This window comes from Panthera tigris, chromosome B2 (genome assembly GCF_018350195.1).
Source record: "Panthera tigris isolate Pti1 chromosome B2, P.tigris_Pti1_mat1.1, whole genome shotgun sequence".
Taxonomy (NCBI): Eukaryota; Metazoa; Chordata; class Mammalia; order Carnivora; family Felidae; genus Panthera; species Panthera tigris.
The window spans coordinates 133,471,503-133,495,864 of NC_056664.1; the positions used below are offsets into that span (position 1 = coordinate 133,471,503).

Consider the following 24,362-nt stretch of genomic DNA (forward strand, 5'->3'; position numbering starts at 1 on the left):
ATCTAATTTTTTAAAGGTCAGCTCCCCCTCCCTTCTTGTGTACTTTTTGAGTAATTCCTGGAAAAACTTCAACAACATCCCAGTAATGAAACTGTCATGGGGCTGGTGTGCGGCTATAACGAATCTCAAACAAAACAGAACACTGCCCAGAGCTTGAGGAAGCCTAATTCTCAGCCTGGAAAATAATCCAAAGTTACATATCTCTCCCCTTTGAGGTCCTAAGAACTAATTATCAGTGATCTGAGTGTCTTGTCCACCCTAGTGTGAAGAGCTCAGGGATCACAAATAATAAACTCCCGTTGGGGCACCTGAGTGGCTCAGCCGGTCAAGCGTCCCACTCTTGATTTCGGCTCAGGTCATGATCTCACGGTTTGTCAGATCGAGCCCTGCATCAGGCTTTGCACCGACCGTGTGCATCCTGCTTGGGATTCTCCCTCTCTCTCTCTCTCTCTCTCTGCCCACACTCTGCTCAAATTCTCATTCCCTCTCTCTCTCTCAAAGTAAATAAACTTAAAAAAAAAAAAAAAACTCCCATTGGTCCCACATGATTGAAGAAAAAAGCATTCCAGTTAATTGCCCATTCGTTTCAATAACTACCTACTCAGCTCTATTAATATCAATATCATAATCTGTGCTCACATCGGGCCTCCCCAGCTTTCCTTTGAGCTCCTGTAGGATGCATTTCTTCCTTCTCTTCCTGGTGGGTACACAGTGCCCGACCTTAGGAAACATTTAGTAAAGGTGTATGAAATGAATAAATTAATTTTTCACAGGCCACAACAATGCAATTCAAGGTTAAAATTTTCAAAATATTATTTCATCTTTGCTTATTCAAGTTATTTCAAGATATTACACTTCGTACAGTTAATCATGCATTGGAAGTGTCTATTCTATGTCAGTTATTTGTGTTAGACGACGGTAAGTTCTTTTTTAAATTTTTTTTATAATTTTACTTTTTTTATTAATAATTATCTAATTTGGTTTGGTTAAGGAAAATGTGCAAAGGTTAATTTGCCTAGATAGTATCTTATGCACTTTTACCTATCCAATATTTCCATAATATTAAGTTATGTAAATTATGTGAAATCAAGCTTCATTATATGTATCTATTTTTGTGGCTTCATGTTTTTGTTTTTTTGCATATTGTTTGTGATTCTAATGTGATTCTAATTAATGTTGATTTTAATTTAAATCCAAGTTAGTTAACACACAGTGTAATAATGATTTCAGGAATAGAATTTAGTGATTCATCACTTACATATAACACCCCATCACCCATTTAGCCCATCCCCTTACCCCCCTCCCCTCCAGCAACCCTCAGTTTGTTCTCTGCATTCAAGAGTCTCTTATGGTTTGTCTCCCTCTCTGTTTTTGCCTTATTTTTGCTTCCCATCCCCTATGTTCATCTATTTTGTTTCTTAAATCTCACATAGGAGTGAAATCTTATGATATTTGTCTTTCTCTGCTTGACTTATTTCACTTAGCATAATACCCTCTAGTTCCATCCACGTTGTTGCAAATGGCAAGATTCCGTTCTTTTTGATTGCGGAGTAATATTCCATTCCATCGACATCCCATATCTTCTTTATCCATTCATCAGACAATGGACATTTGGGCTCTGTCCATACTTTGGCTAGTTTCGATAGTGCTACTATAAATATCGGGGTGCATGTTCCCCTTCGAATCAGCATTTTGGTATCCTTTGGATAAATACCAAGTAGTGTAATTGCTTGATTGTAGGGTAGTTCCATTTTAATTTTTTGAGGAATCTCTGTACTGCTTTCCAAAGTGGCTGCACCAGTTTGTATTCCCACCAGCAGCGATGCTGGTAAGTGCTTCAAAAGTAACTGACTCTTAAGAGTGCCCAGTCTACATGTGATAACTAGCATTTTCCAATGCTTGCACTGTGTGCAATCTAGTCAAGTCCTTACAACAAGTCTAAGGGGAAGACATTCTCTTCCTTTTATGTAGGTGCACATCCAGGCTCAAGAGGTGAAATAAATCACCTGAACTCACATTGCTCAGAATGAACCAGGAGTCGGACTAAAGGCAGGACTTTTGATTCTAAATCCCATACCTCATAATTCCTTCTGACTTAACGTCCCTAAGCCCAAAAGACAATGATATTAGAGTAAGGGAGTTGACTTAAAATCAACTCTGGTCTCAAAGCACATTGTGGAAGCTGCTTCGTAACAGTCTCACATCCCACATGTCCAACTCACTCCATCTCTCCTCTCCTATTCTCTTCTCTCCTCCCCCCCTCCCTCCCTGTCCACCCCCTGCTTCTCTTACACCAGTAGCCCAAAGAGGGGAACAATTTTTATCACACCACGACAGTTATTTAGATTCCTAAGATGTGGACGTTTCCTTGTGGAAGCAACATTGAAATACATTCATTTAAAGTGTTATCACAAAATTCACAGTGGTGTTTTAAAAATAGTATTGGTCACCAGAAGGTACACTTGTGAAAGTGACTTTATATCATTTTCTAAGGACAAATGGAGCTAGGGGCAATGTTCCTGACGTTGGTCCCCATTTGTCAACCGAGCTACAAAAGTTGTGGGGGTGAGGCTTGAGCCTGGGGTCTCTGTGACACTCAGCCTGGAGGACAGAAGCATTCTTGGGTTTCTCCTTTCACCAAGGGACACTCTCCCGAGCTCGAGTCAAACGTCTCTGACTGTATCCGCCTCTCCCTGAAAAGTTTAGTGCCGTTATTTGAAAGGAAATGCTTAGTATTATTATTCTTCTCAGATTGGTCCCCAAGGAAGAGAAAGAAGTGTTCCCGAGCCAAATGTGTATCCAGTCGAGAAGAGAAAACTCAAGCCGCATAGGGGAGAAATCTAGTTCTTGCCAAGGGGACAGGCAGCGGCTACCAAAAAATAAGACGTTGCAATGCTTACATCACAGATTGAAGTAGAATCCTTTTCTTCAACTTCCCAAACTCCCCTCTTAGTCACCGTTAGTCTAATGTTAGCTAATCTATCTAGTTTAGCAGTCTGCATTTTGTACCTTCGGGCAGTAAATTGGTGTGCAGGTGACCCTCAAAAACTCGCTAACCCTCAGCAACCGTGATGCCTAGAGAAGAGGTGGTGACACAGGAAAGGGTGATCTCTAGTCTTACGTGACCAAAATATCATGTGAAAGACCATCCAGCACAGGCCCAGGTGGTTTCCTGTGCGAGACCCAGAAATTCATTCTAGGTGGGGAAACAAAATACATCAGAAAATCCAAAGAGCCAGCGCTCTCTGCTCCCAAAGAACTGACAAGCCAGTTGGGAAGGCAAGATCTACACAGAGAAAAATCAAATAGCAAGAGAAGGGTCGAATGAGCAGAAAACCAACCAGAAAGCGAGAAAACCAAGTGAAAAATGACACAGCGCAACTGCCATAGTCACGCGAAAGACCATAACGTCCCACAAAAAAGTTTATGGCAAACATTAGCGGTTTTAACAGTAGTCGTATAGTTCACTCGCGTTGAAAAGGAGCGGAGGTTTTTCTAAAGGCTGAGGCTCCATCCACCGGACTAAGCCTGCTGCTTGAGATCCTGGGGACACCGTATTGCTTTATCACCGCTACCAGCCCTGGAAATTGTTCGATTCATGACATGATCCTCCTGCATCCCAAGCCGGTGTTCTAATAAGACAAAAGGATTTTTTTTTTTGTTTTTTTTCATTTTAGCACATTGTTCTTTATTATGTGACATTTTTAAAAAGCAGCAAAAAATGTGTTCGGTGTCTTGTTTTGGGGACAGAAGGCGAAAATAGGCAGTTTCTACCTGTTGGTTCCTTTGCAGCCTGCCGTGTGGTTCCTGGAGGTCGGCAGGGGCGGGTGGGGGGCCGTCTGTAGGCCCTGCTCCAGGCTGTTGAGAAGAGAGGAAGTCATATGGCCTCCTTATAGCCAAGCCGGTCTCAGCTCCCAGCCACTCCCCTGGCTATGGCTCTGGCCTCGAAGACTGCAGCTTCCAGCCCTACTCCCCGCTCCCAGACCCTTCCCTGTGTCTCCTGTAGTTTAGAGGAGAAGAAAGTGCTTACTTTTAAGACGAAGACCCTGAGCCCTGATTAAAGCAGAAATTTGGGCCAAACAGGGCCTATCCTGAGAGAAATACATGAGTTTTAGTAACTAAAAGGCATGTGCTGTTGGTTGTGAATGATAACATAAGAAGGGTGTTTTCAAAGAACTTTAAGACCTTCTGCTGTTGGAAGACCGTCGACCTTGGCTATTTATTAGATCCGATCGCAAGTAGAAACTACTCTCCAAAAAAAAAAATGCAGCTGTCTCTCATCGTCCAAAACCATGGAAACCAGCTCTCTCTGCAAACAATGAGCCTGCTTCCAGCCAAGGCAGCTAGAGATTCTCATTTCTCATGATTTTCTTCCAAATCCCAAGCAGCAAATGCCTTTAAAATGCACAAAAGAGCAAGGAGCCTACTGAATTGGCAATTACTCCTGTTCCTTTAGTAAAGGAAGGGAAGGCATAAAAGATCTGTGTTTTGCTACTTCGGCGTTTCCAAAGACAAGATGGAAACTTAGGACAAGTTAACCCTCGTGTGGAGAACTGCTTGGAGCTGTCGAGGGAGAGTGTTTTTGCATTTTCATGACCAAGGTATATTTTCTTTTTTGGCAAAGGCCTTGTCCCAGAGGGAAAACGACACGGACTAGCTTCCAGGATGAACCCCATAGAAACCACACTGCTTTCAACATGGTTACGGTCAGCACATAGTTTCTCAGTTATAAACCACCCTCCCCCTCATTCTCCAACCCCAGATAGTCCACGGTCTGCTTTCCAAACACACTCTTGCAACAAATAGCGATAGCCCGTATAGGCTGGAATTTTAAATACACGTCAGATTACAGGTCACGTTTTCAGAGGCATCCTTTCAAGGCCTGACCTGCTCACCTAGTGGCTAACTCAAGCAAAGCCACGAGACAACTGAGGCCTGATGCTAGTGGAGGCTGTCCACCTTGGCTCAGCCTTTCCACCAGGCCACTTCCCCGTGTCTGCAGGCCCACGGCAGCGTCCTTGTGACAAAGACCCTCTGTTCACACCAGCCTGCTAACTGATGTGCACATTCACACCAGTGCAGAGGTTAGCAGCCCAGGATGGCTTAGTATCTCCTCCTGAGAGCTTTTCCACTGCCCTGGAGTGGGTCAGGTTACCCTCCCCCACCATGTTCCCGAAAGATCTTGCACTTCTGCTGCCCTAGCATCCGTCTTCCACTCCCCATCCGCCACGGGACTGGGAGCTCCCTCCCATCTGTTGCTGGGACATTAGCCCTCAGTTCAGTGCCCTGCACACACACAGCAGAAACTCAGTAAACATTCCCTGAATGTTGTTGGAAGGATGATGTCCACAGGGACCCATGCTCACTATTCATTCATTAGAGATGAATCCCTACTGGTAGAATTCCAGCGAGACAAGTACTGAGTAAGAGAGACATTTAGAACAGAGGCAACTAGTGAAAACCCATCAAATAAGGCCGCTCCCACTTACCAGTTCTGTAACATTCACAGGGTGCCGGAGTCCTTTGAGAATGAGCTTAAATCTATGGTGTATCCTCTACCCAGAAAAAAAAATGTGCACACACACACACACACACACACATACATACAATCTTGCCTGCAATTTCAAGAAACTAGAGAATCCATTGAAAAATATGCCTGGAACCCCAGGCTAAGAACATCGGCCCCATCTTAGTTGGGCCCAAGCTTTTCTCCATGTCTCCGTTAGATTTCTACCTGCCTGAGGGCAGGAAGGAAATCTTGGTCGGCCTTGTGTCTACCAGTAGCTCGCTGTGCAGAGTAGGGGCTCGATAAACGGTCTGTGAAAAAGCTCACTGTACTGAAAAAAGGGTGAAGAGCTGTCTCTCAAGACTCAGTAAGCATTCTTACCCTAAGCAATCCACCATTGGCTCCCGTGCTTCCTCTCCACCTGTCCACGTGCACCCCAAAGAAACAGCAACATCGCTGTGACTTGCAGAGCGAGAGACCCAGGCACCTGCCCCAGACTAGTTCGGCCTCAATGCACCGTCCTCGGTGGTGAGGGCGAAGCTTGCGGGACCTCGCCAGAGGATACTTTGAAAACTCATGGGGGCGCTTTTTGGTTCTCACGATAATTAGGGATCACCACCACTTTTTTGCAACGCGCAGGCAAATTTCACACAGCACAGAATTGTCCAGATGGAGCTGTCCCACCTCACCTCCGAAGGTGCCATCGGATATTCACGTAAGTGAAAATATGCCTATTAGCCTGTGATCCTAGATCCTAACTCTCTGTGCCACACCATCACAAAGTAATTTTGTGTGGTGTTAATGTATGCTGAATTTTTCGAGAACGCAGCTATCACTTACATCCATGTGAGATTGCCCACTGCTTGGTGTGGAACCTTACCAAGAGCTGTGCGCCTTTTGAAAAATCACAATGCCGATGTCTATGCCGCGGATGGGATTTGCGTCACCGGTGTGCCTGCAGCAGGCTGCTGTGAGAGCTAGAATATTCATGGCGATTCGACTCAGACTTGTAAGCTCTGACCTCCTCCTCACATCTTCTAATGTAGCTCTGCCCAAACATTTACCACTTAAATGCACATTCTTCTTTAAAATTATTTTTAATATTTCTCCTTTATAGTACATTATTAGATATTATATTATAGTCAGGGTATATTATATAATATAATATATTTTATTTTATTTTGTTTTATTTTATTTTATTTTATTTTATTTTATTTTATTTTATTGTCAGAGTATCCTACTGATCTTTTTTAAAATTATGGGTAGAAGCAAGTTTTATTCCCCAGATATTTAATTTCAAGAGAGTAAAAGGAATATGACAAAATGTTTGGTACAGAGAGAGATAAGTCTGATGTTGAGCTGCAGTAATGTCATTTAAATGGTGAGTCATTAAGGATGCCCTTAACTGCAAGGAACAGCGTGCTAAATGTGGCTTAGACTAAAGCATCAAGACCCACTTCTTCACATAACAAGAAGCCCAGAGGTGGGTAGTTCCAACACTGTTTCAGCGGCTTCATGAGATGGAAAACAACCAGGGAGATCTCCATCTTTCTTTCTGTCTGCTGTCTTCAGTGTGTTGACATTTGTCTTCAGGTTTGTCCATCCATGGCTGCATGAAGACTGCAGCCACGCAGTTTGTTAATGTTTTTTATTTATTTTTAAGACAGAGAGAGACAGAGCATGAGTGGGGATGGGGCAGAAAGAGAGGGAGACACAGAATCTGAAGCAGGCTCCAGGCTCTGAGCTGTCAGCACAGAGCCCAATGCGCGGCTTGAACTCATGAACTGTGAGATCATGACCTGAGCCGAAGTCAGACGCTCAACCGAGCCACCCAGGTACCCCTGTAGCCACTCGGTAACCAAAAGAGGTGCTGATTTTCCTTCGCATGGCTCTTTTATCAAAGGGAAAGAATTTTTCAAGAAGCTCCAAGGAAGACTTCTTTTCTGGTTTAATTCGCCAAGATTTAATTGGATGCCCATGGCTGCAATGGCAGCTGAGAAAGCCAGCCTTTTCATTATTTTTTTAAGTTTATTTATTTTTGAGAGAGAGAATGGGGCAGGGGAGGAGGTGGGAAGGGGCAGAGAGAGGGAGAGACAGAATCCCAAGCAGGCTTCACGCCATCAGCACAGAGCCCGACGTAAAGCTCAAACTCATGAACTGTGAGATCATGACCTGAGCCGAGATCAAGAATCAGACCTCAACCGACTGAGCCACCCAGGTACCCCATCCAGCCTTTTCCTTATTAAGTAAAGGTGGGATCTGCTGGGAAGGATATGCGGGGGAGGGTGGCTATGGGTTGCAATCAGAACTGTTTGCTACTCACTGTAGAAGGATTATTCACAAACAACAAACAAACAAACAAAACCAAGAGTAAATGGTAGTTCAGCATGATGTTCTGTATGTTTACACTTCAGTTAAATATGACAAGATTGTACATTTAGACTCTGTTTAACTCTGTTGATTCCCTATGCCCCTTTTTTTCCTACTTGCCATAATTTGATCCCAACGCAATGTGGTTCTGTGTTCAAAAGAAGAATTGAACTCTTGCAGCCTACCCCAGGGCTTTGGTGTGGATATCAAATGAGAACATGTGCAATGATATAAAACCTCTTACACATATAAGATATTCTTAGTTGATAATATCAGTCCCAAAGAATAATCAAGCAGCATAACTGTAAGCTTATTTTAAACTTGGTTTCACACCCTAATTAGGATTTAAAATGGAAAAACAATCTGTGCGAGATTGAAATTTTACAGCATAACTTTCAAATTTAAAATAGAGACCCACTAGGCTCTTGAGCCTGTGGCCCTTTGGAAAAATACAGAATTAGACAATCATTATAGATGAAAGATACAGTAAACAAAAAAGAGAACAATCTGTCCTGCTTTTTTCTTTTTTCTGAGAGAGAGAGAGAGAGAGAGAGAGAGAGAGAATCTTCAGCAGGCTCCACACTCTGCAGAACCGGATGTGGGGCTCGATCTCACAATCATGAGGTTATGACTTGAGCCAAAATCAAAAGAGAGATGCTTAACCAACCGAGCGACCCAGACACCCCCAATCTGTACTGTTTTAATCCTCATCAACCATGTTCTGTTCAGGACCTAGACCACAGTTAGCAAGTAGAGCCAAGAGCAAGAAGGCACAATGTTCTTATCTCTGCTGCTGTGTGGTAAGCCTTTAAACACTGTTTAGGTGCTGTGCGACAGAGCCAGAGCTGAAGTGGGTGACCATGTGTCTGGGCTTGCCCAAGAAGGTCCCGGTTTACTCCTCTTACTCCTACCCTAATTGTTAGCAGCTCTCTTCTTTTCATCCTTGGAAGTGCCCTAGTTTGGGTGATACATTATAAGTGGTCACCCCACTAACTGATCTAAAATATCTAGATTATAAACAGCAACTCATGCCCAATCCCCCAGCTTTAAGGCTGAAGAAAATAAAGCCAAAAGAAGGAGAAAGTTGTAGGGTTGGGGAGTTGGAAGAGAAAATTTTAGCAGGATAAAAAAAAAAAAAAAAGAGTAGACAAACTGAAAAATAAACAATCAAGTGCCACGTTAGGAAGAACAGAAATCCAGAACGCTGTTCCTCCAGGTATTCTCCTCTGCTGGGAGGGCTGGTGGGGAAGGAAAATTTCACAACGGCCCAATGAATGGATGGTTTGTTTCCCTCCAAAAAGGCTTACAGCTGGACACCAGTAGTCCGAATACCAGCTCTGTTTCACAGGCAGGTTCCTCCGGCCGCCAAGTGTTACAAGCCCTTCACAGAGCAGTGGATTTTAAAGGTGAATTGAAACTATTTTAAGATCCCTCTAGGGCAGCAGATGGACAGAATGACGGATTGTTACTACGGTGGAGTTATTTTCATTCCTGGCCCAACCGTGCACACAGTACTGTAGGCTCGTGACTGGCCAGGCTTGCTCTCCGGGCAAGCAAGATGCATTCTGTGAAACAGGCAAAGAAGGGAGGCTGGGAACCAGATTACAGGTTCTTCTAAATGAAATTTAAAAATACTGACTAGGCCATAATAAGACTAGGCAAGCCCATGTGGAAATTTACTTTGACATTATCTTTGAGATCCAACTGGGAGAAAAAGGAGTGATATGTACGTGAAATTACCCTTTTGGGAGTTCCTGTCAATAAGTCAAAAACTGAGATTTCGTTGGATCGGACCAACGCCACCAAATTCTTTTGCCAAAATAACAATGAATTTTAGTATAGCTCAGTGGTTAAGAGTTCCAGTTCTGGATCAGAAAGCCTTGACTCAAATCCCAGCCTCACTGGTTACCAGTAGCTTTAGGCAAGTTTTGTGACCTTTTTGTATCTCAGTTTCCTCATCTGTAAAATAGGGATAATTCTCTTACCTACCTCCTAAGGTTGTTGAGAAGAGTTAATGAGTGAAATGTAGTGCTCGTGGATGTCAGTCGTGGCTGTCACCATCATTAAATGGGTAGCCACAGGATTCCAGTGTAACCTCTTACGGGTACAGCTTGCTAGGCTCTAAGTGGTGAGCGAGGGTCAGTGTTTTGTTTTGTTTTGTTTTTTTGTTTTGTCTTGTTTTGTTGTTTTTCAGAGACTAGCCAGCCCTATTTTGATAAGGGTCCCAGTTTCCCTCCCTTGAGTAGGCTAGTGGGGAGAAGATTTGGAGAAGAACAGAGATACTATAAAATACAGTAAACAGGGTTGTATAACTCTGGGGGCTTCCATGCTGTCCTAGTTACAAAACACCGAGAAATGAAAGCGGTAAGAAGTTGACAGCAATTAGGGAGAATCCCCCCAAAGCTGGGATGTAAGCACTGGAATGCTCTCAGACTACAAATGGCATCTAAGTATGAATATGCACAAAGCACTTTACTAGGACCCTTCTGGACTACAAAGATGTATATAATGCCCAAGGAGTTCATTCATTCACTCATTCATTCTTCAACTCTGTGAGCATGTGTTACGGGCCAAGAACTGTTCTAAGGGCTAGGGAGAAAACAATGACTACAACAGGGCCCTAAGCTTAGGAGACTCTGAAAATGGGAGGGGCGCTGACCAATAATAATCATCAGATGTGACCTAGATATACAATAGTCCAGGGAACTTGGGGAGCACAGACAAAGGTGCCAAACTCTGTCATTTGATGTGTGACAAGTCAATCTCAGGTTCTGGCACTGCCAGAGACTACATACGGAAGACTTTCAAAGTGGGTAATTCCTGATTTGGTTCAGGTTGAAAAGAGCAGGCAAAGCTCCAAGTCAATTCAACATCGGCAGCAAGAGGAGAGAAGGGCATTGGGTGAGGCAGGGAATAAATAAACCCCCTTTGCTGACAATCTGGTGAAGTCTGGAGACTGATGCCTTTTGACAGATGGGGAACCTAAAACTGAGTGTTTAAGTAGCTTAGTCAAGGTCGCTAGCCGTGTAGCGGTGGAGTTGGGTTAAGCAGGTGGGTGTGGCTCCAAGCCTTGGGTTTTCCACTGCCCAACTGGGGCTCGATTCCAGAGAGACTAATGGAGCCCAGACAGGACATTTTGGAAGAAAAACCAAGAGCATATTGTTACATTCAGAGTGATAGTAATATGTTTGAAACTAGACTGTAGTAGGAAACTGGCAAAGCCAGGTCCCTAGGTGTGCTCAAGCCCAGATGACAATTTCAAGCCAATTACATTCGTCAGCGATGTCCCTATCAGCCCAAAGACAAAGTGCTCATTCACTCAGAGGGCTGGAACTGCCCGGTCAGTCAGATTGCTTGTGACCTCACTCTCCCTGAGACTCCCAGACACCTCATCTACCCACGGACTTATGCAAATGAGCTCTGGACATTCATAAAATCTGTCTCCTTTAATCAGGAGTTTTAATGTTCCTTATTGGCACCATTGCTAGTGCTGGTGGGGAGGCTCAGGGCTGAGATCTCCAACAATTTTTGCTGCCATGCTGTTGTCAGAACCACATTCTTGGCAGAAAGAGCAGGAAGTGCCAAGGAGGCACGAACAATACCTGTGTTTGAAAAAGCAAAGCTTATCCAGAGATCTCCAACAGACTTCTCCTTATGTTTCACTGCTTAGAGCTGAGTTGCGAGGGTACTTTAGCAGGAAGGGAAGCCGGAAAATGGAGTTTTCTAACCTTGCGCATTGCTGCCTCACGCGAATTCAGGAAGGGCGAGCTTCACGGAAAAGAGCATCAAGCCAGGAGAGCTATAAAAAACCTGCCAACAAGGTCACAAATTTGTGCCATGCCACGAGAGAACAAGCTTTCTCATGGAATGCTGAAGCTTCTCTTCCGCTCCCCAGGAACGTCCCAGTGGCGGCACATGCCAGGCGCTATGCGGGGCTCCGGGCGGCAGCAGGGCACAGCTCACTGAGTGGCCTCGAGGAGCTCGCGGGTCAGCGAGGAGACACGCGCTGCACCAGCAATCACAGGATGCCCGGGTTCTGACGCACAGGGTGATGGTTTGGGATCCATGGCAGTGTCCAATCGCTCATAAAGATTTAACCTGAAATTTTAAGAAATCAACAAAGGGCCGGAGATAATGTTTTAGTAGATTGCAAAATGTTGGTTTTCCCCTTGTTCATCACCTTATCATGAATAGCATGCAGACCATTTATGGAAAACTTGAGTATTGAAAGTGCGTATTTCTAAAAATATTTGTAAAGGCTCAGAATTCACTAATGATGTCTGATCACATGGCAGGTCATCCTGTAACCCCTGACTGTGCTGTGCTCCAAGGTCTCCATCCATGGGACGTTCGCATAGACGATTCGGTACGCTTCCAAACACAGCACTATCATCCCGGTGACACCTTTCGAGGAGGTGAGCTGTGTGGTCGATGTCATAATCCCTTTGCAACTCAAAACTTTTACTGACTCCAGGCAGCATTGTTTCTCACTTCTGCTTAAGCTGAGAGCCCTCGTACAATGGGCAGTGGCATTTTCCGGTTTTACGTCCACGCAAAACTGCCAAAGCTCTCAAAAAAACATATGTTCCTACAGTGTAGGCTCAGACTCCTGACCAGGCCAGCGACATTGTCAAGAGAGTCCCTGGAAGTGGATCTAGGCTGGGAGGTTGCCCTGCTGTGCTGACAAGTGTCTCTCTCTCTCTCCAAGGCTGTTTAGCCAACCTGCAACAGGCAGCCAGTAAGAGACCACTAACCCCTTCCTAGGCACTTTAAATCACATGGCGTTTAAATGTGTGTGCGCGTGTGTGCGCGCGGGTGGGTGTGCGTGCGTGCACCCATGCACCTGTGCACACACACGCATGCCACGTGTGTCCGTTTGAAATTTTTATTTTAAAATATGTTATTCTGGGGGTGCCTGTGTGGCTCAGTCGGTTAAGCATCCAACTTCAGCTCAGGTCAAGATCTCATGGTTTGTGGGTTTGAGCCCTGCCTTGGGCTCTTTGCTGACAGCCCGGAGCCTGGAGCCTGCCTCGGATTCTGTCTCCCTCTCTCTCTGCCCCTCCTCCACTCGGCGTGCTCTCTCTCTCTCTCTCAAAAATAAACATCAAATAAATAAATAAATAAATACATAGTGTTTCATTCTGAAAAGGAAGCGTATGTATCATATGTTCATAGTGCTAAGCAGTGTTATAGAACCCCAAGGAGGTGCATTGAGTTTGAGGGGTCAAACAAGACCGCTTCAGGGCATGTGGCATCTAAGCTGACACTTGACGGACCATGAACTCCCTTACTTGGAGCCCCGCCCCTTCCCATTTCTGCAACCCCATCCTGGACCCTGCACAGCAGAGCCTCCTTGATGGAGATGAGCTGTGGGGGACAGAGGCAGGCATGGCCTCTCTACAGCAAAACTCTCGGATGAGATTCATCCCACTTTGCATTGATTGCTTCGGCCTAAAGACCAGAGAGTGACCTTTCCGAGCCAACCCCAGGGCTGAGGTTTCCTGTGCGGACCAAGGGTTGTGACACTCCCCAACTTTCCACCTAAAAGGGGAGGATTTTTTCCCTTCCGCACAAGAATGGCCTCAGCTCATTATCAAGATTTCCATGACAGCTTTTAAATGTCAGTTTTGTGAGTTTTAATACAAAACATTTGAAAACAGTTTTCTTTTTGGCTTATCTACCATAGTTTGAAAATAGAGTTTGGTATTTTTATTGTTTTTGACAGCCCTCGCTGAGCATTTCTGTTCCTATTAGCCGAAGTATTTCCAAGGGCTTTAATACAGGCTTGAGCTATGTTCTTGGTTCCAGCCCTGTAACCACACCTACACCAGACCAAGGCCCTTGACACGGCCTTGCACCAGCCCAGGGACAGGAGAGGAAGGCTAAGAAGTGAAGCCAGGGGCGGGGGGGGGGGGGGGGCAGGTAAGCGTCAGCAGTACAGAAGGCAAGGCTGAGATCACAACAGGGGCACAGTGGGGTCCCCCAGATGTTCAGAGCTGCAAACAGTTGAAGAGTTCTTCGAGATCTCCTAATTCTTCACTGCACATCCTTGCTAACGGACTCCCTTGCTACCCATTTACCCCAGCCTCTCCCCCTCTGCAACAGGCAACCACAGTCCTGGGACCTGTGTCCAACTGGGAGGTAACGAGGAGATAGGATTATGTCCATCATCAGATAACCTTGGGTCCTCAGTCTTCTTTCTTACTGGTTTGTCACTGGTTGGTTGTTTACTACTTTAGAAGTTGTCACTTTAATGTTTAGCCTAAAGCATTGGAATGTAGTATCCAAGTGTTATGCTACCCCAGTGATCATTTTCAAGGGGCCAGAAGGCTTTTCAAGTGAAAATGTTGATCCTATCAGGAAGTAAATGGCTCACGTAGACGAGAGGGTATTTAAGGCTGCGCTGGGCCTCTAGATTATTGCTAGATTACTACTCTAAATTATTGCTAGATTATTACCCACTATGTGGGGTGGGGCCATTCAGTTTTGGTGACAGGCTCCTGACTGTGGCCGGCCACTGTGTTCCATCCAGCTGGCCCAGTGAATGCTAACTCCAGTGGTTTTAGGCTATTAGTGGGCCAATCTGGAGGTTCCCCTGAAAGTTGTTCCCCTCGCCAATGCTGCCAGATGTGGGCCCAGGGTCAGTTCGGAGGGGACTTCAAGTTTGGGGGCCTTAAGGAGAGCCCTATTACCCTCCATTTGTTCTCCCTCTCTCCTCTTCAGTCCCCAGGTTCTGCCGAGGACACAGAGGAACTGTGACATGGGAATGTGACCCTACTGACAGCTTCCTGTGTGCCAGGCTCTGTGATGGGTCCTTCAGGCACTGTCTTTCTTCCAAGCCTCATAACAAACCTAGGAAATGGATCTTCCTATAATTTTCATTTGGTAGATGAGGCAACAGGTTCAGAGAAGGTAACAACTTATATGACTAGTAAGAGCCAGTCTGTTTCCAAAACCACTTTCCAGTCACACTGCACTGAGCCTTGAAAGTTCCAGATTTTCCTAAGTCCCTTAACGACACATCAAGTGTGAGCAGGGGTAAAGAGAAGAAAACAGAAATGGCACCATTTCTAGGGCACCTGAGGTAAGGCCAGGACACCAGGGATCGGGGCTCTTGGAAGGAATTTTCCCAGAGCCTATTAGTGGACAGGACAAGGGTCGCTGATGGTTATGCAACAGCTACGGTTCCCCCAGAGGGCTAACATCCATAATGGCAGTGACAGGGGATCCCTCAGCTCATTTAGATATTTGATAAGAGCTAAGAGAAATCATACCTTGGTCTGCGCTAAGGTTAGGCAGATAAGGTTAAAATGTTGAAGGCTAAAATTGCTTCGCTCCTGGGGGAATCATATCAGCTTCAGGTATTTGCCATGGTTATCTTGTGCTCATCAAAACTGTTGTTGGGAGTTATCTCCCTCTCTCTTTTTTTCCCCAAATGACCCAGATTTAATCATCAGAAGCAAACAAAATGGAGTGTTTATAAAAGAACACATCAGTGCCGTTTGCAAATGAGGCAGAGAGGGTCTATGGGCTTGTCTCCCCCAAAGATGCCCACAGTGGTTCTAGCTGTCTGTCCCCAAAAAAGAGAAGGTGGGAATCTGCTGGTTTTGTGAGCTCAAGTCTTCTCGCCTGTCACTCACTCCTGACCAGCATTAGGAGCCCGCATGCCCTTTCTGGTCACTGCCCTTTGTGCTATGGTTTGAGGCAACATTATCAACCCGTAGAACAGGACTGCTGTTGTCTACAGAGGTCTTTGCAATTTCTCAGCCAATGGCCACCAGATGCCCAGTTCTTCCGTGCCCTTCAGGGTAGCTGTCCCACCAAGTCTAACCCACGTCTCACAGTTCTCCTGTGGGTGGTTGGCCTTAAGGGAGGTAAGCATGAAGATTCTCTCTACCACACCTATTTACAAAAATGAGGTGATGCAAGAACTGTAGAGAAGAAGATGTAATAGTAGGGGAGATTCCATGTATTGAGTCTCTGAAAAGGGGAGTCAGTGGAAAGCTCTTCCAGAAGAGTTTTGGGGTAGGTTGTGCAACTGAACTTGAGGGAATATGGTCCAACAGAGTGCTTCCCATCCCCTTTGGTGTCACAGTACACAGAGAATATGATCATGTTTGAACCACACACTGGGGGACAAGGTAAAGACGTGTGGTGACTCCAAGCCAGAAGCCAAAGGCCAGGAAGCTCTGGAAGCTTCAGTCCCACTGCCAGCCCAAGAACCGGGGGACCAAGCCTGGGCACACTATGGGGGGCCTCTGTACTACTCAACGGGATGGTCTGATGAAAATTCAGTGGAACCCAATCCTATTACCACTGATGTGGGTATTTCTCAGGCGACTCAGAAACCAACACGACTATTCAGGGTCTGGAGCAACGTCTTAGATCCTCCCTCTCTGGGCCCAGCCCCCATCCCAGTCTAATCTCCCATCAATACAGAACTCCTGATGGTGAAGAAGGGTCATTTTGATGTCACGTTATCAATCCTATTTCTCTCAAAGAGCCAGAATGCTAACACTGGGCTAGAAGAGTATATGAAGGATGAGAATTCGTCTCTGATTTACATCATTACCAGGCATTTAGTGTATAATCTCTTCTTTCCATGAAATCTTTGGAAGAAAGGTGCTCTATTTTGAAATGTGATATACCAACAAAATGTCTCAGGATATAGCTTCTATTTTATTTCAGATATTCCCTCACTTTGCCACATCTGAGGTCTAATGTAAAATGTTGTTCTAAACATTTTTAAGTGGTCAATTTTTTATAATGTATCCTACCTTCAATTAAAGTTAGGATATAGCTAAATATCACAAAGATACATGATATTCTTGACTGCAGTCCAGAGAACCACTGCAAAAAATAACCCACCATAAGGAAAAAGTGACTGAAACTTGCTTATATCTGCTTATCAAATTTAATTTAATAAGTGGTTTTGATATGACCCAGAAATCCTACTCCTAGATTTATGTACCCAAGAGCAGTCTGTGCATAGACCTGTCAAAAGAATTATACAAGAATGTTTATAGCAGCTTTATTCATAATAACTCCAAATTGGAAACCACCCATACGTCCATCAATAAGGGAATGGATAAATAAATTGTGCTACATTCGTATAATGGGCTACAACTCAGAAATAAAGACTACAGACCACTCATGACAACAAAGATGAATCTCACAGACATTATGTTGAACAATAGAAGCCAGACACAAAAGGGTATGTATTGTATGACTTCACTTCTATGATATTCAAGAACAGGGATCTGGAGTGGTTACCTCCAGGTGGAAAACCAGGGACTGACTTGAAAGTGAACAAGGAACTTTCTGGACACATATTCTTAGCATGTGCTATGTCTTGATCTGAGTGGTGGTTACAAGAACATCCACATATTTAAACATTGAGCAGCACACTCCAGATTGGTACATTTTATGCATTTATGTATATCTCCATAAAAAAAAAATGGGGGCGCCTGGGTGGCTCAGTCAGTTAAGCGTCTGACTTCAGCTCAGGTCATGGTCTCACGGTTCATGGGTTCGAGCCCCACGTTGGGCTCTGTGCTGACAGCCCGGAGCCTGGAGCCTGCTTCAGATTCTGTGTCTCCTCTCTGCCCCTCCTCTACTCACACTCTGTCTCTCTCTCTCGAATAAATAAACATTGAAAAGAAAAAAGAACAAAATGGATTTGACATGTGTTCAGTGCCTAGGAAAATTCCCCTAGTAGTGACCTAACTTCCCCTTATGTTAATAAGAATAATTAATAAATAAATAAACTAGAAGTTGAACCCAGCAAGGCCAGGATGTTCTGGGAATGAGCACTACATCAGAATCTGTTGAAAATACCACTGAGTGAAATCAGTAGATACTCCTCTGCTGATCTGCTCCATCCTGAAGGCTTATTCTACCCCTTCTGCCTTCTGCTTTCACATTTTCTCTCTGGGGTTTGTTATGGGCTGAATGGTGTCTTCCAAAATTGATATGTTGAAGCCTTAACCCTCAATGTGACTGTATTTGGAGATAGGATCTTTAAAGAGGTAATTAAGTTTAAATGCAGTCATTAGGGTGGGTCCTAGTCTAATCTGACTGGTGTCCTGATAAGAAGAGATTTAGACCTAGACACATGCAGGGGAGAGACCTTGTGAAGACACGGGGAGAAGAAGAAGGCCATCTACAGGTCAAGAAGAGAGGCTTCAGAGAAAAACCCTGCCAACATGTTGATGTAGGACTTCTAGCCTCCAAAACTGTGGGGAAATTAAAATCCATGTTTAAGCCATCCAATCTGTAGTACTCTGTTATGGCCACCCAAGCTAAGACAGCTTCTTGCCCTGGTTAAGACGACTCACATTCCTGTTCTTGCTTCCTGCCAGCCATGTCTGCTTTACCCAAGAATAAGCCTTGGCCTTATTCTTAATCTGTGCCCAGACCTCAATTCCAGAAGACATTTGGCATTCTGGACCCAGGGTATACTCCAGGAACAAACCACTGTAGACAAACACAGGAAGTCCAAGTCCATTTTCTGAAGGAAAGAAGAGGTACAGAAACAGAGTAGAACACACTCACAGTAATCCAAACAAACACGTCTCTATCTCCTTTGCTTCAAGTCTCTCCCAAAGAGAAGTCATTGTGATTTGAGGACATGTTTTAAAAAAGAGAGAAGTCAGGGTGGCTCAGCTGGTTAAGCATCTGACTCTTGATTTCAGCTGAGGTCTTGATCCCAAGGTTCACATGGGATCGACCCCTGAGTCGGGCTCTGTGCTGATAGCATGGAGCCTGCTTGAGATTCTCTCTCTTGCTCTCACTCTGCCCCTCCCCTGCTCACAGGTGCTCTCTCTCTCTCTCTCTCTCTTTCAAAATAAATAAATATAAAGAAAGAAAGAAAGAAAGAAAGAAAGAAAGAAAGAAGTGAGTGATCAAGCAGACAAAGACTAGAGCATCAAAGGGTTATGTTTTTTATGTTAATATTGTTAAAGCCACGAGAGATTGACTTCTTCCAGGAAGATGACTTCTTCCAGAGGTAGTTTTTTCCATTCCATTTGCTGAGTCCAACTAGAAATCTCAAACATTTGGTATAAAACCATGAAGGGTGTAAAGAAGAGGGAAGATGGGCTAGAGACCTTGGGACCCAAAGAATGACATGGTGGTGAGTTCCCTGAGCTTTCATTTTGCCTCATGTGTCCAGACATGTGGCCAAAGAAGCAGGCAACTGGGAAAACCCATGGGCACAGAAAAAAGAAAGCCTGCTCTCTCCAGCCAGAGGACCAGGAAAGGGTCAGCCTCGTCAGATTATCTTAAACAATAGCTGTTTTATTCCAGTCAAACACCACAGAAACGCCTGTAGCCTTACTCCTGCCAGAAAAGGCCAAGTGGGGAGGCTAGAATTTTACCTCCACAGGCTGCAACAGGCTAACCGCCCCCCACTACATCGTGGCAGGGGGGAGGGTCAGAGAAGAGTAGGGAGCTGGAAATTCACCCCTCTGGGTAGTAACAACACTATCCAGCAACAGCAGAATGTACTTTCATTACAAGTGCCTACAAACCAGGTATCAAGATAGACCATATCCCAGGCCACTAAAAATTCTTTTTTCAAGAAATTTTAAAGACTTGAAAATCACACCATAATGGAATCAAACTGGGATGCCTGGGTGGCTCAGTCAGTTAGGCATCCGACTTTGGCTCAGGTCATGATCTCATGGTTCATGGGTTTGAGCCTCACATAGGACTCTGTGCTGACAGCTCAGTGCCTGGAGCCTGCTTTGGATTCTGTGTCTCCTTCTCTCTCTGCCCCTCCCCTGCTTGCTCTCTGTCTCTATCTCTCAGAAATAAATAAATGTTGATTTTTTTTTAAATAATGGAATCAGGGGCACCTGGGTGGCTCAGTCGGTCAAGGGTCCACTCATGCTCTGTCTCTGTCTCTCCAAAATAAATAAACATTAAAAAAATTTTTTTAAATAATGGATTCAAATTATAAATCAATAACAGAAAGATAACAGGAAAATCTCCAAACATTTGGAAACAAAACAGCAGTGGATTGATATGTCTCCTTAGTGGATTGACCCTTTAATCATTATATAATCTCCTTACCTGTCTTTGTTAATTTTTTTTTGCTTTGAAGCCTATTTTATCTGATATTAATATAGTCCCTCCTACTTTGATTGATGTTTGCGTGATATATCTTTTTCCATTTTTCTCCTTTCCAACCTGCCTACATCATTATATTTGAAGTGGGTTTCTTACAGACAGCATACAGTTGAATCGTGTTTTGAAATTCTCTCCACCAGTCTTTCTTTTTTAATTGGCGCACTCAGACCATGTACCAACACTGAATGCTTTCCACTTAAGATTGGGAACAAGGCAAGGTTGTCCGCACCCACTATTCTAATTCAACACAGTGCTGCAAGTTCAAGCCAGTGCAGTAAAGCAGGGAAAGAAAGTAAAAGACATACAGATCAGAAAGGAAGAAATAAAACTGTCCCTATTTGCAGATGACGTGATTGTCTACGTAAAAAACCTTAAGAATTTACCAAGAACTCCTAGAGCCAATAAAGGAGTTCAATGAAGGTCACAGCATACAAAATAAACATGCAAAACTCAGTTGTATATCTACATACTAGCAATGAACACGTGGACATTGAGATTAAAAATACTATACCACTTATAATTCTAAACAAACAAACAAAAAATGAAATACTTAGGTGTAAATCTAGCAAACCAGGCCTAAGATCTATATACTGGAAACTACACCGTGCTGATGAATGAAATCAAACAGGATCTCAGTAAACAAACATACATTGCTCATGGATTGGATGACTCAACCGAGTAAAGATATCAGTTCTGCCCAAATTTAGATACAGGTTTCATGACATTTCTATCAAAATCCTAGAGAGATTTTTTTGCACGTGTAGAGTAAAGAGTATCCCAAAATGCATACGAAAAGGTAAAGAGGTAGAATAGCTTTTTTATAAAAAAGTGAAATAAGAAGAACAACGTGGATTTCAAGACTTATTATGTCATAAGTAATATTATACAATCAGTAACCAAAACTGTGAGGCATTGAGAGAGGGGTAGGCACAGTAAGCCATGACTAGAACAGGGAACCCAGAAAAAGACACACAAATATGCCCAAGTGACTTTGGATAGTGCTGCGACTACTATTACTTAGAGTGGAGTCAGGGTAGCCTTTCCAACAAGTGGCAGCAGAGTAATTGGACGTCCAGACACAAGGAATGAACCCAAGCCTCTGTCTCACACCTGCTACAAAAATAAACTCAAAATGGACCAGAGACTTAAATGTAAAAATATCGAATGTTGGGGGGAAAAATAGAGGGAGATCTTTGAGATTAAGCGCTAAGCAAAGACTTTTTAGACTTAACACCAGAAACACAGTTCACAAAAGAAACACAGATAAATTGGATTTCATTAAAATTTAGAACTTTTGCACCACCGGCGACCACGTTAAGAGAATGAAAAGACAAGCTAAAGATGGTGAGAAAATATTTGAAAACCACACATCCAACAAGGGACTACTCTCTCAAACATATAGTCTCAACATTCAATGGTAAAAAAAACAAAAAAACAAACAAAAAAACTCGTTAGAAAATGGGCGAAGAGGGGCGCCCGGGGGGCTCAGTCGGTTAAGCGTCGGACTTCGGCTCAGGTCATGATCTCACAGTTCGTGAGTTCGAGCCCCGCGTCGGGCTCTGTGCTGACAGCTCAGAGCCTGGAGCCTGTTTCAGATTCTGTGTCTCCCTCTCTCTCTGACCCTCCCCCATTCATGCTATGTCTCTCTCTGTCTCAAAAATAAATAAACATTAAAAAAAATGTTTTTTTTAAAAAGAGAAAGAAAATGGGCAAAGAGACCAGGAAGCGATATTTCACAGAAGAGATATACAGATGACAAATAAGCGTATGAAAAGATGTTCAGCATCTTCCGCCATTGGGGAAATGCAAATTCAAACCACGATGAGGCATCACAACTCACTGATCAGGATAGCAAGGACCCAGCGAAACTGTACTACTCACGCATTGCTGGTGGGAGAGCGAAATGGTACGGCCACTTTGGAAAACGCTTTGGCAGCTTGTTAAAAAGAACAAACCTGCAACCACCACATGACTCAGCAATTGTGCTCCTGGGCATTTATCCCAGAGAAATGAAACACGTTCACACAAAAACCTGGCACAAATGTTTATAGCAGCTTTATTCATAATAGCCCCAAGCTGGAAAAAAAAAGATGCTTTTCAGTGGGTGACTAGTTGAACAAACTGTGCTGCACTCGTACCGTGGGATACTTGAGCAATAAAAGGAAAGAAACTACTGATGCACATAACAACCTGGTTGAATCTCTAGAGAATCATGCTGCGTGACAGAATTCAATCCTATACGTAACTCCATAGGTAACATGATTGAAAGGAGAAAATTATGGAGAACGGATTCACGGTTGGCATGGGTCAGCAGGGAGGGAAGTGGATTTGGCCATAAAATTTCACCACGAGTGGGATCTTGTGCTGTCGGAAAGGTTCTGTAACTTGACTGTGTCACTGTCAATATCTTGGTTGGGATGCTGTCCTAGTTTTGTAGCATGGTACCGTGGGGGGAAACCGGTGAGGGGTACATGGGATCTCTCTGTGTTGTTTCTTACAACAGCCTGCGAATCTGCAGTTATTTCAAAAAGTGTAATTTCAAACACGACCAAACAAAAACAAAGAACGAAAGAAAGAACAAAGAGAGAAAAAGGTCATGCCAACAGTACGAGGAGAAAATTCCCCGGATAGACTCTGGTTTGGCATGCTACTTGTCATCCTGGTGCATTTTATGAACCCAGTGTTTCTTAGAGTTTAGTTTGTAATCATCCAATATGGAGAGAAAGGGACTAAAACAAAGATATCAGTAGAGTGAACTTGTAACCTTGCTGCTCGGCGGATCCTTCCGTGGGGGATGGAGGAGAGCTCTCAGTGGCACTCAAAGTCCATCCAGAAGAGATCCTTCCAGCTGCGTGTCGTCTTGTCCTTATAAACGTGCCACGAAGGAGGAGCTGATAGGATCCTGCTTTCTCTGTGCTCCTGATTCCCAGAAAGGAGGGAAGTATGGCATGGACACATTTCGAGATCTGAAAAGACACAGTCTCTACCTCTGGGATGTTGGTCTCAGTGTCTAAGGAAAGGCTCCTTTCTTGCCCCGCAGGTGAGGACGTCAGCAGGACCTATCCTTGACATTGCGAAGAGGGAAGGTGACAGAGCAACACTCCAAGAAAAATGGCTAGAAATTCTACTATCAGCCTCTGACCTCTGACCTATGGCTTCAGTGCAGGACAACCGAATCCAGGAACAGATAAGGCACACCATAGTACCTCTTAAATTTTTCACTGAACGTGTGCCCCAGACATGGAGGAGAGGAAGCACATACCCTCACACCCAGGGTGCAGCCTGAGACAATTCACTACACACTAAAAATTTCTTTGAGGTTGTGTGTCTGCATAAGACTTCATATCTCTTTTGACGGAAGCTGGCCATAGGCTGCGTCCCCGCCTTTCCAGGAAACTACTAAAGTTCCTGCAGAAGTAAAGTAGGATTTCATAAGAACATGATGGATGGAGAAGAGAAAACCTATGGCGGCTGTGAAGATCCTGCCATGGATGTCATATCAATATCTTCGGATGGTCATGAATTTGTTGTCAAAAGAGAACATGCACTAACATCCGGAACAATAAAAACCATGTCGAGTGGCCCTCGTCACTTTGCTGAGAACGAAACTAATGAAGTCCATTTTATTTTTTTTTTCATTATTTTTTTAATGCTTGTTTATTTTTGAGAGAGAGACAGAGCACGAGTGGTGGAGGGGGCAGAGAGAGAGGGAGACACAGAATCCAAAGCAGGCTCCAGGCTCCGAGCTGTCGGCACAGAGCCTGCTGCGGGGCTTCAACCCGCGAACCGTGAGACCATGACCTGAGCCAAAGTCAGACGCTTAACCAACTGAGCCACCTAGGCTCCCCCTAATGAAGTCAATTTTAGAGAGATCCCTTCACATGTGCTATCAAAAGTATGCACGTATTTTACCTACAAGGTTCGCTACACTAACAGCTTCACAGAGATTCCTGAATTCCCAATTGCACCTGAAATTGCACTGGAACTGCTGATGGCTGAGAACTTTCTAGATTGTTAAATAAAATAAATTATTTAAAAAAAGACTTCATGGGGCGCCTGGGTGGCTCGGTCGCTTAAGCATCCGACTTCGGCTCAGGTCACCATCTCTCGGTCCGTGAGTTCGAGCCCCGCGTCGGGCTCTGTGCTGACAGCTCAGAGCCTGGAGCCTGTTTCAGATTCTGTGTCTCCCTCTCTCTCTGCTCCTCCCCTGTTCATGCTCTGTCTCTCTCTGTCTCAAAAATAAATAAACGTTAAAAAAAAAATTTTTTAAAAAATAAAAATTTAAAAAAAAGACTTCATATCTATTTTATCATTGTAAAAAATAATGTGCTTAATTACTCACCATCATGCAACC

The 24,362-nt window shown here is 44.1% G+C and overlaps 1 protein-coding gene across 1 annotated transcript; it reads left to right on the top strand.

Annotated features, from left to right (window-relative positions):
* The first annotated feature begins 23,447 nt into the window (after positions 1–23,447).
* On the top strand, positions 23,448–24,026 carry LOC102959496 (elongin-C-like). The gene is made up of 2 exons (XM_042985361.1): positions 23,448–23,624; positions 23,850–24,026. Exons 1-2 carry the CDS (start codon positions 23,448–23,450, stop codon positions 24,024–24,026), a joined length of 354 nt encoding a protein of 117 aa, XP_042841295.1.
* The last annotated feature ends 336 nt before the right edge of the window (positions 24,027–24,362 follow it).